The sequence below is a fragment of the Aquarana catesbeiana genome, linkage group LG12 (genome assembly GCF_042186555.1).
Source record: "Aquarana catesbeiana isolate 2022-GZ linkage group LG12, ASM4218655v1, whole genome shotgun sequence".
Lineage (NCBI taxonomy): Eukaryota > Metazoa > Chordata > Amphibia > Anura > Ranidae > Aquarana > Aquarana catesbeiana.
In genome coordinates this window covers 123,438,842-123,454,587 of record NC_133335.1, presented here as the reverse complement: position 1 = coordinate 123,454,587, position 15,746 = coordinate 123,438,842, and the positions used below count along the sequence as shown (strand labels likewise).

The following is a 15,746-nucleotide window of genomic DNA, read 5'->3' as shown; positions in this document are numbered from 1 at the left end:
ACTATAGAACTAAGGGAGGTGTATGCTGCGTGCATGGGTTTTAGTAGTACTGGCGCTAACCTGACGCTGCCTGGGGCGACGCAGACCTTATCTGACCCTAAAAACGTAACTTATATCACCGCCGGGCGATCAGGGGGCTAAACCTTTAAGGTAATAAACGGCGGGTGCCCTAAAACTATAATAAACTATAATAAAGAAACAAACTAACCAGCGTCACCCGTAACAATTATATGGTGATCACTGGTGAAAGGGTTAACTAGGGGGCAATCAGGGGGTTAAAACCTTTAGTAGGTAGTATATAGGAGTCCCTGTCGCTATAAAACACTGACGAACCTATATACTTACCTCCCTAACTAGCGTCCCCTGTGTCACTAATACAGCGATCAGAAAAACGATCGCTTAGTGACACTGGCGACGGGGGGTGATCACGTGGTTAAAACTTTGTTAGGGGGGTACCCTAGACCTAAATGGGGGTACCCCAGACCTAAAGGGGGCTAACCCTAAATGCCCTAACACTTATAACTGTCACAAACTGACACCAATGCAATAATCAGAAGAAAAAAACTGCTATTGGTGTCAGTGTGACAGGGGGTACAGGGGGGTGACTGGGGGGTTACAAGTGTGCCTGCGTGTTCTACTGTTAGTGTAGTGTTGATGCAAACTTACTTGGATTACTTCTCTCCTCGGCGCCGGAACGAAAAGACCGGCTCGAGGAGAGTGACATCACTTCCTCCGCTTCTGTTTACATTACAGAAGCTGAGGAAGCCCGTCATTGGCCAGGAGCGATCGCGAGGGGGGAGCCACGAATGAGTGGCCTCCCCCTCACCTTTGATCGCCCCTGACCTGAATCTGACCGCCGCAGGCACCGGGGGGGGGGAGTCCGATCATACCCCCCCTACCCGCGGGCAGGCAAGGACGTCGGCAACTGGTTAAACAAAAACAAATTTCTTCATCAGTTTAGGCCAATATTTATTCTTCTACATACTTTTGGTAAAAAAAAAAACGCAATAAGCGTATATTGAGTGGTTTGCGCAAAAGTTTTTTATAGCGTCTACAAACTTTGGGAAAGATTTATGACTTTTAATTTATTTTTTACTTGTAATGATGGTGGTCTGATTTTTAGCGGTATTGCGCCCGACAGATCGGACACTTTTTGAACACATTTTTGGGACCATTTATACAGTGATCAGTGCTATAAATGTTATGCTTTGCATCCTATTTTAAGGTTCTTGCAGTAAAACCAAGGAAGCTTAGACTTTTGTAGTGTATCAATGCTTTTCTAAACAGGAAAGCTGCACATACAACTGCAGGATACACAATACAACACAACTCCTAGCTTACAAAAATATGCCTACAAATATAAGCAATAAGTAAACTAAACTGTTACTCAACTTAGGGTTTAAGATGTAATGCCCTTCATGTTTCCTTGCACAGTTGGGGCTGCACACCGCTCATTCAAATCTTCAGCTTGGCCTACAGAGGTTTGAACACACTTTGAAGCCACTGCAGGTTTAACTTTGATTACCCTCCTTTCTAAATCTTTTGCCTTGCTTGCAGTTTCTTCCAACACTTGGATGCTACTGCAATCTGCTCCTTCAGTAAATCTTTCTAACTCTGTCTTTTCCCACTTTTCAGATTCAATATGTAGAGCATGCAGGAAGCAAACCAAACGCAGCAACTGCCTGCATCTCTCCCTTACTGAACAGACTAAAATCTGAGGAAAGATCAGACCCCCCCCCCCCCCCGCGCTGTTCAAAGGAGAAGCATATCCAGTCAGCTCCTTTTACAACAGACATCCACTGACTATTTCTGGCCCAGGTAAGAAGGGTGCACGCCTTCAAGTCCTCCTGGACACCAGAAACCTTTACAGCCTTACTCTTCCTAAACAGTGTACACAGCATTTTCCCCCAGCACAAGCAAAAAAAAAAAACACACCACAGAAAACAGGTCTGCTTCAGTTGAGATTTTATTGCAAATCCTGGCACGAGCGTCTTATCTATTAAGGTTCTTGCGGTAAAACCAAGAAAGCTTAAATTTCTGTAGTGTATCCAAGCTTTACTAAACAGGAAAGCTGCACATACAACTGTAGGATACACAATACAACACAACTTTGCTTACAAAAATATGCCTACAAATCTAAGCAATAAGTAAACAACTTGGGGTTTAAGATGTAATGGCCTTCATGGTTCTTTGCACAGTCCAACTCAAAAGTTTTTAAACTCTCCAGCTTCTTGGTAGCCATGTCTTTCCAAACACATCTCCTTGTCTGACCACATGTTTCTTTCCAAAAAGACCCCAAGCTCCTCCCACCAACTTCCTCTGCTCAGCTCCAAAACCTATCTTCCTTTTTTCTTTTTTTTTTTTTTTTTACAAATCAATGAAGGGGGGGGGGGGGGGGCTAGCTTCCTTCCTTCAAAACATATGGTTTTAAATAATATATCTAACTCCATATTATTGCAATAAAGTCACTATAGCCATAGCAACACATAAATATGCACTGATTACTGTGTAAATGTCACTGGTAGGGAAGGGGTTAACACTAGGAGGCGATCAAGGGGTAAATGTGTGTTCCTTAGATGTGTTTTAACTGTATGGGGACATGACTGACTGGGAGAGGAGACAGATCGTTGTTCCTACTTAGTAGGAGCAAACAATCTGTCTCCTCTCCCTTGACGGATCAGGGATTTGTGTGTTTACACACACACACACACAAATCCCCAAGCTGGCTCTCGTTCATGGCCTCTGGCGGCTCTTAAAGGGGACCCCGTACCCATAGGGGGCTTAGCACAGCGGTGCCATTGTGCCGCAGTATAGGTACGTGAGCCGATCGGGAACCAGTTAAAAACCCTCTGTCTGCAGCAGCTGCCCTCCAGCACCCCCTACTACTACTTACCTGAGCCCAATCTTCCTCCAGCGATGTCCGCGAGTTCCTCAGTCATCCAGGACTCCTCCTGATTGGCTGAGACACAGTAGTGGCGCCATTGGCTCCTGCTGCTGTCAATCAAAGTCAGCCAGACAGGAGATAGCTGGGCGAGGCAGAAACAAGGCTCTGGGACTGAATAGACACGAGCTGTGACTCGGCTGGGGTGCCCCCATAGCAAGTTGCTTGCTGTGGAGGCACTCTACAGGAGGGAGGGGCCAGTAGAGCCGAAAAGGGACCTGGGAAGAGGAGGATCTTGGCTGCCCTGTGCAAAACCACTGTAACAGAGCACGTAAGTATAACATGTTTGTAATATTAAGAGGGGAGGAAAAAAAAAGTCTTTATAATCACTTTAAAATTGTAAAGTCTTGTTTACAAATAAAGAATAAAATAAAACATGTTTCTACTTGGCTCCTCAGTTGGCTTTGCACAGAGCAGACAGGATCCTCCTCTTTTCGGGTCCCTCTTCGGTGCTCCTGGCCCCTCCCTCCTATCAAGTGCCCCCACAGCTTGCTATGGGGGGGCACCCGAGCTGAGTCACAGCTCTGTGTCCATTCAGACACAGAGCCCCTTTCCCCTGATTGGCTAATTGACTGACAGCAGCGGGAGCCAATGGTGCCGCTGCTGTCTTTCAGCCAATCGGGAGGAGCGTAACGAACGGCTAAGACACTCGTGGACGTGGCTGGAGAGAGATGGGGCTCAGGTAAGTAATTCGGGGGTGCTGGGGAAGCTGCTACACACAGTTTTTTTTTTTTATCTTAATGCATAGAATGCATTAAGATAAAAAAAAAAACTTCTGAATTTACAACTCCTTTAAACTGCAAAGGGGTTTTTTTCACTGTCAGGACAGTAAGGATATGGAACGCTCTTCCACAATTGGTGGTGGCAGCAGGGAGTATTGCTATAAACACTGACACATGTACACCTACACAGATTGAACGGGATGGACTATTGTCTTTATTCAACCTTACCTACTATGTAACTTTTTACTGGGACCAAACAGGAAGTGAGAGGAAATCTCTCCATTAGGGATACAGACAGTAATGAAGGCAGCCAGGTTATATTCTATTCTTATACTGTTTTATCTAATACAAAAAAAGGAAAAATGTTTTTGGGTAAGAATTCTACTTGGAGACTACAGTTTGATGATTTTGCTATATAGCGTATGCATTGATCTAGATTTGTTTTTCAGAAATACTTTGTTTTCTTGCCAGATTTGGTCCGTACTATATTGAACCAGTTATTGCTGGTTTGGACCCCAAGACCTATGAGCCATTCATTTGCTCCCTGGATCTTATCGGATGTCCAATGGAGACTGAAGACTTTGTAGTTAGTGGGACATGTTCAGAACAGATGTATGGCATGTGTGAATCTCTCTGGGAGCCAGACTTGGTGAGTATAGAAGGATTTGTTGAGTAGCCCAGATAATACTTTTTATTTTAAATAAAATTAAAGTGGTTGCACTGCTTGAAAATACGGGTCATAGATTCCTGTTGGATTGTAGTAAATTGTCCTGCAGCCCAAGATGACTCTATCCTCACCTCATGTAGGTAAGGATTAGGAAAGTGGGTACATGGGATTGGGGAAATGGTACCTGTTAATTAAAAAAAAAAAAAAAAAAAAAAAAGGTTCCACTACCACCTCCCCCTCCACCCCTAACCCAAAACAATGGTGCATTTCAATTGGACGCTGGCAGGAGGTAAACAGTAAGAAAAACTTTAATTTTCAGGTGACGTTCCACTTTGAGTCCATTCACTTCGTTGCATTGCGGTAACTTGTTTCATAGCACCCAGCCTATCCAAATGTAAAGGCTGGTTTACCACATTGCACATAAATGTACAGCATTGCATTGAATGGGATATACAGTATCCTTAGAAATCTGAGTACACCCCTCACATTTTTGTAAATATTTTATATCTTTTCATGTGACAACACTGAAGAAATTACATTTTGCTACAATGTAAAGTAGTGAGTGTATAGCTTGCATAACAGTGTAAATTTGCTGTCCCCTCAAAATAACTCGCACAGCCACTCACTACTTTACATTGTAGCAAAGTGTAATTTCTTCAGTGTTGTCACATGAAAAGATATAATAAAATATTTACAAAAATGTGAGGGGTGTACTCACTTTTGTGAGATACTGTACCTGGGTGGATAGGACATAAGTGAGTGTTTAGCATTTTAAAAACACAGTTGGACTGTGCAATCTATTGAGCTGCACTGCACAGTGGTTGTGCTTTACCATTCACCGTTCTTTATGAATGTATTCCACTCTATCAAGATGTAGCTATTGCCTGTTTTTATCCATTTAGGTTGAATCTCAAACTTTTTGTATGAAAATACAAAAATGCCAATAGGGAACAGCACACTTAGAAAAGCTTAACAGGCAGACAAAAAGGACTGCCAGGTGAATGTTAACATTATAGTACCAAAAAGTTTACTTGATCATATACTCTCATTTCCCACTTTTTTTTTTTTTTTTTTCTTTTTTGCTCAACAATATACTCTTATTTCCTCAAGGAGCCAGAGGACCTTTTTGAAACCATCTCGCAGGCCATGCTGAATGCTGTGGACAGAGATGCTGTGTCTGGCATGGGGGTGGTTGTACACATCATGTGAGTACCAGTTATTCTTAATCTTGACAGATCTGCCTTATTGGCAAAATATTATTTATTATTATTTATATTATTATACAGGATTTATATAGCTCCAATAGTTTACATAGCGCTTTACAACTTGATTGTAGACAGTACAAATACAATACACCTTAATACAGTAGGAATCAGAGGGCCCTGCTCCTTAGAGCTTATAATCTAAGAGGGACGGTCAAGAGATACTAGGTAATAACTGTGGGCGATATGCTGATTGAGAAGATAAATATACAGTTGTTAAGTGGGGGCCAGATAGGCTTCTCCGAAGAGATGCGTTTTCAGGGATCGTCTGAAAGTGGATAAAGTAGGAGAAAATCGCACAGATTGGGGTAGAGCATTCCAGAGGATGGGAGAGGCTCTGGAGAAGTCCTGAAGGCGAGCATGGGATGAGGCGACAAGGGAGTTTGAGAGCAAGAAGTCTTTGGAGGAGCGAAGAGAACGATTAGGTTAGTGATGTAGCTGGGGGCCAGTTTGTGGATGGCTTTGTAAGGTGTTGTATCTTGAATTTAATTCGTTGGCAGCCAATGGAGGGATTGGCAGAGGGGTATAGCAGAGGCTGAGCGGTTTGTGAGGTGGATGAGCCTGGCAGCAGCGTTCATGATGAACTGAAGTGGGAATAGCCTATTTAGAGGTAAGCCAATGAGGAGGGAGTTGCAGTAGTTGAGGCGGAAGATGACCAGGGAGTGGATTAGAAGCTTTGTGGTGACGTTGGTTAGGAAGGGGCGTATCTTGGAGATGTTGCGGAGGTTGAGGCAGCAAATTTTGGATAGCGATAGGATGTGGGGTCGAAAGGTTAGTTCGGAGTCCAGGATTACACCTACGACCTTGGCGTGGGGGGACAAGTTGATAGTTGAGCCGTTTGATATTAACAGAGAAATCGGGAAGTGGCACCTGAGGGAGGAAATATCATGAGCTCTGTTTTGGATAGGTTCAGTTTGAGGAAGTGATGTGACATCCAGGCTGATATGTCTGCTAGTAAGTTGGTGATGCGTGAGGAGACAGATGGAGAGAGAGATTTGGGTGTCATCAGCGTAGAGTTGAGATTTAAAGCCATGGGAGGCAATCAACTGACCCAGGGAGGTGGTGTAGATTGAGAAAAGGAGTGGTCCAAGAACAGAACTTTGGGGGACCCCAGCGGAGAAAGGTAAAGGTAGAGGAGAGGAGGAAGTAGAGTTGTGACACTGAAGGAGTGGTGGGATAGGTAGGATGAGAACCAGCGAAAGAGTACAGTCACAGAGACCAAAGGAGTGGAGTTTATTATTGAGGAGGGGGTGGTCCACTGTGTCAAAGGCAGCAGAGAGATCCAGGAGAAGTAGTACAGAATAGTGTCCGCTGGTTTTAGCCGTTAGTTGGTCATTTGAGAGGTGTGTGTGTGTGTGTTTGTTTTTTTTTTTTTTTTTTGGGAAAACCAACTTTATTAACTGGAAATGCACAAATACTGTATACATTAAACATTGGAGAGGAGTGTGGGAGTGAATGTGTCCCAGTTTGTTTTTTTGTTTTTTCAGAGTTATTTCCCATACTTTTTGGTGGTGTGAAAGCATACCATCATTATATCGGGGAGATTTTCTACGTGCTTGTCCTCCACGAAGAATGGCCTGAATAGGGGATGTCAGTGAATTCACTGGATTGTCACACACCAGAGCTCTATAGCGCTGCATATCAGTCGTATTATAATTATACATGTGAGATAGTTGTGAGGCTAGGTAACAGTTCTACGTTAAGAGTGTTGTAATCTCCCAGGTTTCTCGTGACCTGCACCCCCAAATATTTGATTGAGTCTACTCTAGCTAGTGGTAAGTCTGGATATGTGGAAGGTGGGGGAAAATTGGTCCAAGGGGAGGATCTGGGATTTATCCCAATTTATGCGCAGCCCAGAGAAACTTTCCATCTTCTCAATGATTCCCAGTGCCGCCTGCAGTGATGGTCCCTGGTCCGCCAGATACAGTATGGTGTCGTCTGCATAAAGTCCTATTTTTTTCCAGAGACGTGCCCAGGCGTAATCCATCCACATCGCACGCTACCCTGATGGCAATGGCCAGAGGTTCAGCTGCCAGGGCATAGAGAAGAGGGGAAAGAGGGCACCTCTCGAGGGGGAATTGGTCAGATAACCATCCGTTGACAAATACTCGTGCTTTAGGTGACTGATACAGAAGCTGCACCCATTTGATGAAATTTGGCCCAATTCCATGCCCCCGGAGGCACTCCCATAGGTATGGCCATTCTAAGGCCTTGGCAGTGTCTAAGGCCACCACCACCCTTGTAACAAAGTTATCATGCTGGGCCTGAATATGGTCTCCTAATGTTCATGGCGTGTTCTTCCACGGCATAAAGCCAGTCTGATCAGGGTGTACTAGTGAGAGAATGACTGCAATAAGTCATGAGGTGAGTATCTTGGCCAGTATTTTTATGTCTACCTGGAGCAGGGAAAAGGGACCGTATGATTCAGGGTAGTGGGGATTCTTCCCTGGCTTTGGGGAGGATTATTATTTGTGCTTCTTGCATGGAGGGAGGGAGTACTCCCTTGTCAAAGATGTTGTGGTACAATTGTTTTAGTTTAGGAATAAGTAACTCCGAAAAGGTATTGTAAAATTCTAGGGGCAGGCCGTCCAGGCCTGGAGCCTTAAATTTGGATAACTGAGAGTGCCTCTGTGACGTCATTCTGCGTTCTAGGTGCTTCAAGCATTTGTACTTGTTCGGAATTAAGTTTAGGGAATTGTATAGTATGTAAATAAGTTTTTAATGTCTTGTTGGGTATTTGTGTTCTGTGTCTTATACAGTTCACTATAAAACGTTTTGAACTTTGCCGCTACCTGGGGGGGGGGGGTCAGTAATGATATCACCCTGTGGTGTGGTCAGGGAGACTATCACCGGTGGTTTGACATTTAAATGGGCTAGGTACGCGAGTAGTTTCCCTGCTCGTTCTCCTTGCTCAAACACGCTGTTTACAGAAGAACACTTGTTGTCTGGCTTTCTCTATATGCAGTTGTGTAACTAACCGGGCTTGCAGTTTAACCCTTTTGAAGGTTGTCAGGGCTGGGGTTTACACTATATGCTGTTTCCAATTCTTGCAGCTTGTCCGACATATGCAAAATTAGTTTAGAGGACTGTTTGAATCTATTTATCTTAGTTGATACGGTTCTACACGCCTACACATCCGGATGAGACGTGTACTATGTGACCCCTGCCAACCAACCTGTGAGATGGCTAGGTACAACTGGCAGGTGCCCTTACTAGCTACTCCCCAGTGACGTAGCGGGATGTGAGCTGTGCTGACAGAAGGAACAAAGTGGTGGGCCGCGCTGCCCCAAAATCCCACATGCTAAACTGAGGCTCAGTCAACCGAACCAATAACTGTGACACAAGCCATGCGCTGAGGACCTGATGAGTATAAACCCATGCTGCACCCAAGTCATGTAGACCTAGACACTGACCCAATAGGGCTCTATCAACACAACCCCACAACAACCTCCAATGACCCATACCAAACCACACCAGTGTCCTGTCTCACCCTAACACCCGTGCAACCGTCACTGTGGGGAAACGCGTGCTCTAACGCGAACACACAAATGTGGATCTGTGAAACCCGAACCATGTATGACTGAATACATGACACTTGCTGAGCTCACTAAACTGAACACTGATTGTCTGATCACATAAACACTCCAACCAGAAACCTGAAAAAATAAACATATATGCGTGAGATGCAGCCTTGTAAGATGCTTAGATACCACTTAGAGCCGCGAACTGCGGTAAGCTCCAAAGACATGCTGGTAGGTTAATTGGATCCTGTCTAAATTTTCCCTAGTATGTATGAATGTGAGTTAGGGACCTTAGATTGTAGACTGATGTGAATGTACAATGGTATATGTAAAGCGCTGCGTAAATTGATGGCGCTATATAAGTACCTGAAATAAATAAATAAGAGTACCCAAACGGGGATATAGACCGTATGAGGCCGATTGCATGACTCCCCACCTAACGCGTAAAACGACCTACCTACAGTTTGAGGATATGTGTGTTTTTTTTGTTTTTTTTTTTTTGTTTGTTTTTTTGTTTTTTTCTTTGTGGTTTAAAAAAATAAATAAGTGGTAGTTGGCGTGAGCTTGGATGGGGATGAACCACCCTTGAACCATGCTAGGGGCCTGGGGTGCCTGGGTGCCGAGTACTGGGAGGTACCCTAAGCTTACCCACCCCCAGGTATTCCATGGCCAGATGTGGGCTGCTCTTGAGTCGTGCCCCGAAAGCAGTGCTCATCCCGGTACAAGTTAAACAAGGTGGTAACACAGAGCTGCCCTTTTGACTTAACCGATGCCCAGAAGAAATAAACGCCCAACATAAGCCAAAAAAATGTGTAAGAACTGGTCACCTCTCACTGGAAGAAAGCCGCTGGACTCTGTACAACCCTTCTCCCCCAGATGCCCACTAACGCGCATCAGCCCTCTCTGAGCCTAAAAACCTGCCGAGGTGCCAGGGTCCAGCAGAGACCCCCCTCACCAGCAACATGGCCATCGTACCAGGGACCCCCGTTGCTAGTGTGACAGGATGGGACACCACAACCACCTGTGGCCAAGAATGACACAAACCCCCAACTGACCAACTGCACCTGAATACCCAGTGTCCTCTCCCTACCTGTCTGACAGTCAGTGGTGGAAGCATGTGTCGGATGACGCCATCCCTCATGGAAACAAGGTGTGTGTGACATTCCCATGCCACAAACCACCCACCGACAGAGGAACCCCCAACAGTACCCACCCCTCTCCCCAAATGCCATGTGGAGCGGACCTTGCTCTGCCCCCCAATGGCACACCAAGATACTGTGGCCACTCCCCTGCCCGTACTTCCCCACCCGATACCTGTAACCCTGAGCGAGAAAGCGTGGAGAAGCGACGCCTGCTGCAGCCGCACGACCTCCATGTTGATCCGAAACCCGGAAGTGACATCAGCAAGTTGCCCGGAAATTACGCCCATCGATCGTCCATGAAAGAAACATCAAAAAGAAATGGAGGCTTGAGAGCGGGCTTAAATACAACCTGCAGTCAGCCTTCCCACTTGCGAGGGGCATCAGCGCTTCCCACTCTTGACTATTGGGGATGAGCATTCTCAATTTGTAGCTTTGCCCTGACTTCTGCATATCGGGTGTTTACCAAGGTCTTGCCTCCGGTCCTGGCCTTGCTCAGACAAGGAGGTATGCTGTGATCGGCTACCTGGATGACATGCTCATCCCTGCTAGACAGTGTGAAGATCACCATGCATTCTCCATAGGATTTTTGGTGGATTCTGCTCCTTGGGAAGTTGGTGTTTAACCCTTTTTAACCCTTTCAACTGGGACTGATCCTCGATTTGGAGTGGGCCATGGTGTTACTTCCGTCAGACACACACTCCTGAAGCTCTGGTCACTGGTCCAGCAGCTTATGACTTGCAGGCGGCCCTCCCTGCATTTTTGCATGCAGGTCTGAGCCCTGATGGTGACCACCTTCAAAGCGGTTTCGTATGCCCAGTTCCATACGAGAACACTGCAAAAGAATATCCTTTTTTCAAGTGGAACAGGTCTTTCGCCTCTCTGGACAATCGGATTCACCTAGAGAGACCAACAAGGGCATGTTCTCTGGATGAGGTTTCCCGCTCTGCGGAATGGAAAGTCCTTTTTTCCCCACCCGCTGGATGGTGGTCATAACAGATGCCAGCCTATTAGGTGGGGGTGGAGTCTTGGGGTGGGACTTGGCTCAGGGACGCTGGATCCTGGAGGAAGCTTGACTGCCCATCAATATCTTGGAGCATTGAGGGATCAGGTTGTCACTGACACATTGAACGGATCGATCGCCCAAAGGATCTGCCAACCAGGATCCAGTCAGAAAACGCCACTGCGGTGGCATATGTCAATCATCAGGGAAGCCACAAGAAGTGCAGCAGCGTCAAAGGAGATGGCTCACATGCGATAGGCGGATAGGATTGTTCCTTCTTTGCCCACCATACACATTCCAGGCATCAAACTGGCAAGTGAGTTATCTCAGCCTTCAGACGCTGAATCAGGTCAAGCGGCCCCTACATGCGGAGGTGTTCCATCAGCTCTACCTTCACTGGGGGATGCCAAACGTCGATCTTCGTGAAACCTTCCGTTTTTAGGCGGGATGCCAGGTTTGTGGCAAGATCGTTGGATCCTCTGGCAGATGCGACCGATTCGTTTGTACTGCTCCTACAGCACCACCATCTCATTTACTCCTTCCCTCCCCTCTGACTAATTCTTTGTCTATTACGCAGGATTGAGGGCAAAGGGATCGTGCCGACGTGATGCGGTTGGTGGTGGACGATCCCTGGCGGCTATCTCTTCGGGAGGATGTTCTGTCTCAAGGGCCGGTCTTCCACTCTGCTTTACCATTGCTGGTTTTTGACGGCATGGCTCTTGAAAGGCAGGTTCTAAATGACTGACTGGGTTTTTTCTGGCTCTGATTCAGACTATGTTAAAGGCCTGTATGTTTTCCTCGTCGCACCTGGCAAGCCTATATTGTTTGGTGTGAAGCCCGGGGGTTCCATCCTTGCGCCTTCTCGGGTGTTTGGCCCTCCTCCAACGTGGTGTGGATCAGAAACGTGTGTTGAGCATGATCAAGGATTAAGTCTCTGCTCTGGCTGTTTTCATTCAGGGCCCCTTGGCCACGCATTCTTGGTTTACACTTTCTCAAATCGCCTTTCAGGACAACCTTGGAGAGAGCGCAGCGCATTTTCCAGGAAACGCATGCCGTCTTTAAATCCCTCCTCTTCCACCATGGCATCAGTTATTGTTTCCTCTGCAATGGTGGAAACGCATGCTGGAACTCTCCAAGGTGGAGGGAGAAGGCTTACCTTGAGGATTGTGTGTGCAGAGTGCATTGAGTTCAGTCAAATCTATGCTGGTCCAGAGCCCAGCAGGCCAGGTTGAGCCCCAGAATCCACAGTCCAGCCCTAGGGCACTCACCTCTAGATCAGCAGAGGTCGTTGACTCAGGGGATGAGGGGACAGGTACTCTTCCCTCCCTTAGGGATTCAGATGAGGAAGATGATAGCCGAGCCTCTAGGTACAAACTATCACTAGAGAAAGCGGATGACCTTTTGAGAGCGATCTACACTACCCTCGAGATCCAGGAGGAAAGGGTACAACTGCCAGTTCATGATAAAATGTACCAAGGACTAGATGACGCTAAACATAGTGTTTCCAGTCCACAGAATCCTTTCGGACGCAGTGAAGAAAGAATGGAAGGACCCTGAGAGGCCCCTTTTCCAAAAGCCTTAGGAGAAGGTTTCCCTTCGAAGATAAGGAGTCAGAGGTATGAAATAAGAAACCCTGTGTAGATGCCGCATTCTCGCAGATTTCCCGTCGCACAGACCTAGCATTTAAGGAAATGGGGGCGCTGAAGGATGTGACGGATAAAAGAGCAGACTCTGTGGGATTCCACATAGGCCAGCCTCAAACCCGCCATGGCTTCCACGCTTGTCGCAATGAAACCTAGAATGCTGGGTGGAGAAGCTGAAGTGCCACGTAGAAGTGGGTACGTCTCGGAAAGAACTTTTGGAGTCCTTTCCATTAATACTGAAAGCAGTAAAATACATGGCTGATGCATCAGCTGAATCAGTAAAGAGGTCAGCAAGGTCGTCAGCGCTGGTGAACTCAGCCAGACGTGCTGTCTGGCTAAAAACTTGGTCTGGTGACACAGCTTCCAAGATAAAATTATGAGGCCAACCTTTTTCAGGTGATCTTCTTTTTGGTCCAGACCTTGGACAGGACAGCTGACAAATGCTTTCCCTTCCAAAAGAAACAACCAATCAAGAACACTATTCGTGCTGTTCAACAGCCCCTCAAAAATGGGGATCAAGACCAGAAGAAGCGCTGGGCCTCCCAAAGAGGTAAGAGGAGTGCTCTTCAGATCCCCCCCCCCCCCCCGACCAGCCCCCTAAGAACAAATGACAATCCTTCCCCCGTGGGGGGAAGATTGTATGTCTGCCTTTCACCTACAGTGGGGAAAAACTACAAACCTGTATGTGAGAAACGTCATCTCCCAGGGGTACACTCTGGAATTCTCAGAAAACCCCCCCGAGCAGATTTTATGTCACAGCTCTTCCAAAGGACCAAGAAAAAGCTTCCGCAATGATTAACCTGCTGCAGGATCTGATTCAACAGGAAGTGATTATCCGGGTCCCAAAACATCAGGAAGGCCGGGGCTTCTATTCCCGCATCTTTTTGGCGAAAAAACCTTCAGGAAAGTATCGGTTGATACTGAACTTGAAAATCCTGAACAGATCGATCCATTACAAACATTTCTGGATGGACATGATCTAACAAAGTTACTGACTCAAGACTGTTTCATGGCATCCCTAGATCTAAGGGACGCCTATTTTCACGTCCCGATAGCTCCGGCTTCCCAATGTTTTCTCCGTCTGGCCCTCAACCTAGGAACTTCAGTTTGGCATCTTCAATTCAGAGCTCTGCCGTTCGGGCTTTCATCCTCCCCAGGACCTTTACAAAGATGATGGTGGAAGCCCTGGAGCCTCTGAAGCTAAGGGGGATTTCGGTCATCCCGTATGTGGACGGCCTGTTGTGTTTCTGTCATGAAGCTTGGAATACTGACATATTTCTCCTTTGATTCTATTACACAGTGGGGGGGTCTTCTGCCCTCTTTTAAGGCTAACCCCCTCCAAACGGCTCCATGGTCGAAGGAAGGCATTGTTCGGTATTTGACTGTTTATGTACTTTAATTACCCCCTGGGGCTTCTCTGTGTCATTACACATATCAGTCCTCCTATTCAAGCTATCGGACCAATCCCTGCTGACCCTGTTTCAAGTCCTCATTTGCATGGAAAAGAGGACCTAATTGAAGACTAAAGTGTACTTTACAATTGACCAATAGGAAAGTGGTTGTTGGGGGCGGGGTGTTCAAACTGGTGTGTATAAAAGTGTGTTGTGTGCATCAATAAAGAGGAGATCCCTGTTTGAACTTACATACAGCCTGCCTGGTGTTTGTTCTGAGCTATCACAACTGGATTCGATCGGCACATAGCTGTAGTTCGAATCCCGGCGCATTGGATGACCAAACCATCAGATGTTGCGATCTGCAATCTGATTCTATAGCCGCAGAGGAGTGTCGGGAGAGTGGAATCGAGCGAGCAGGGGCTCGTTACAGTTTCAGACTCCAAAGAACAGATCTCGACAAATCTTCAGGTGTCTCAGGCTCACCTTTAAAACTTAGGGTGGCTCCTGAATCTAGAAAAATCAAATCTAGAACCAACGCAGGAGATGAAGTTCCTGGGCTATACGATAAACTCGGAGCTTCAAAACGTGTTTCTGCTACAAGTGAGGATGGAGAAGATGCAATCTGTTTCAGTCTGATCAGCCATGGCAGTTTTAGGACTTCTCACGGCGTCGATCCCAGCCATACAATGGGCCAGACTACACTCCAGACCTCTCCAGATGAATATCTTACAAAAGTGCTCGCACCAGGAGTTGTTAGAAAAACATATCAGGCTCACCTCAAACGTAAAACGGGCGCTCTGGTGGTGAAGGATTTCAACCAATCCGGCAAGAGGTCTCTCCTGGGTTCTCCCCTAGACAAGCGTCTAACAGACGCGCGTTCTTGGGGTTGTGGAGCCCACCTGGACAGCCAAACTGCTCAGGGGGCCTGGTTCGAAGCAGAAGCCCGAAAATGCTCAAATTGGCGGGAACTGAGGGCCATTTTTCTCAGTTTCCTAGCCTTTCAGCAAGCAGTAAAGGGACAACACGTACAGGTTCTCTTGGACACCACTGCAGTAGCTTATGTATTGAAACAAGGAGGAACCGGGAGCAGAGGACTCCAGGAGCTGGCCAGTCAGCTACTTACCTGGGCAGAATAAAATGTGGACTCATTGTCAGCAGTCCATCTAAAGGGATCCCAGAATCTGCTAGCAGACCTACTAAGCAGAAAGAGTGGTGGAAGCAGAGTGGAGTCTGAACCAAGAAGTCTTGTTGATCTGCGAAGCATGGGGGCAACCTCAAATAGATCTGTTCGCAAGCCAACAGAACTCAAAAGTACAGAAGTTTTTGTCACTCCACCGAGACCGGGCCGTATGCATAGATGCTTTCGCCCATCCATGGCATTACCAGCTGTGCTATGCTTTTCCCCCCTGCCCCCTGATACCGCTGGTCCTAAGGACATTCAGGGAAGAAAATGC

At 46.6% G+C, this 15,746-nt stretch overlaps 1 protein-coding gene across 1 annotated transcript in view; it reads left to right on the top strand.

Annotated features, from left to right (window-relative positions):
* The window catches only part of PSMB3 (proteasome 20S subunit beta 3), a 66,347-nt gene that overhangs the window by 30,030 nt on the left and 20,571 nt on the right, over nucleotides 1-15,746 (top strand). Inside the window, exons 4-5 of the mRNA XM_073608315.1 lie at nucleotides 4,135-4,312; nucleotides 5,441-5,535. Coding sequence (XP_073464416.1) covers nucleotides 4,135-4,312; nucleotides 5,441-5,535 — 273 coding nt within the window. The remainder of the gene's footprint in view (nucleotides 1-4,134; nucleotides 4,313-5,440; nucleotides 5,536-15,746) is intronic.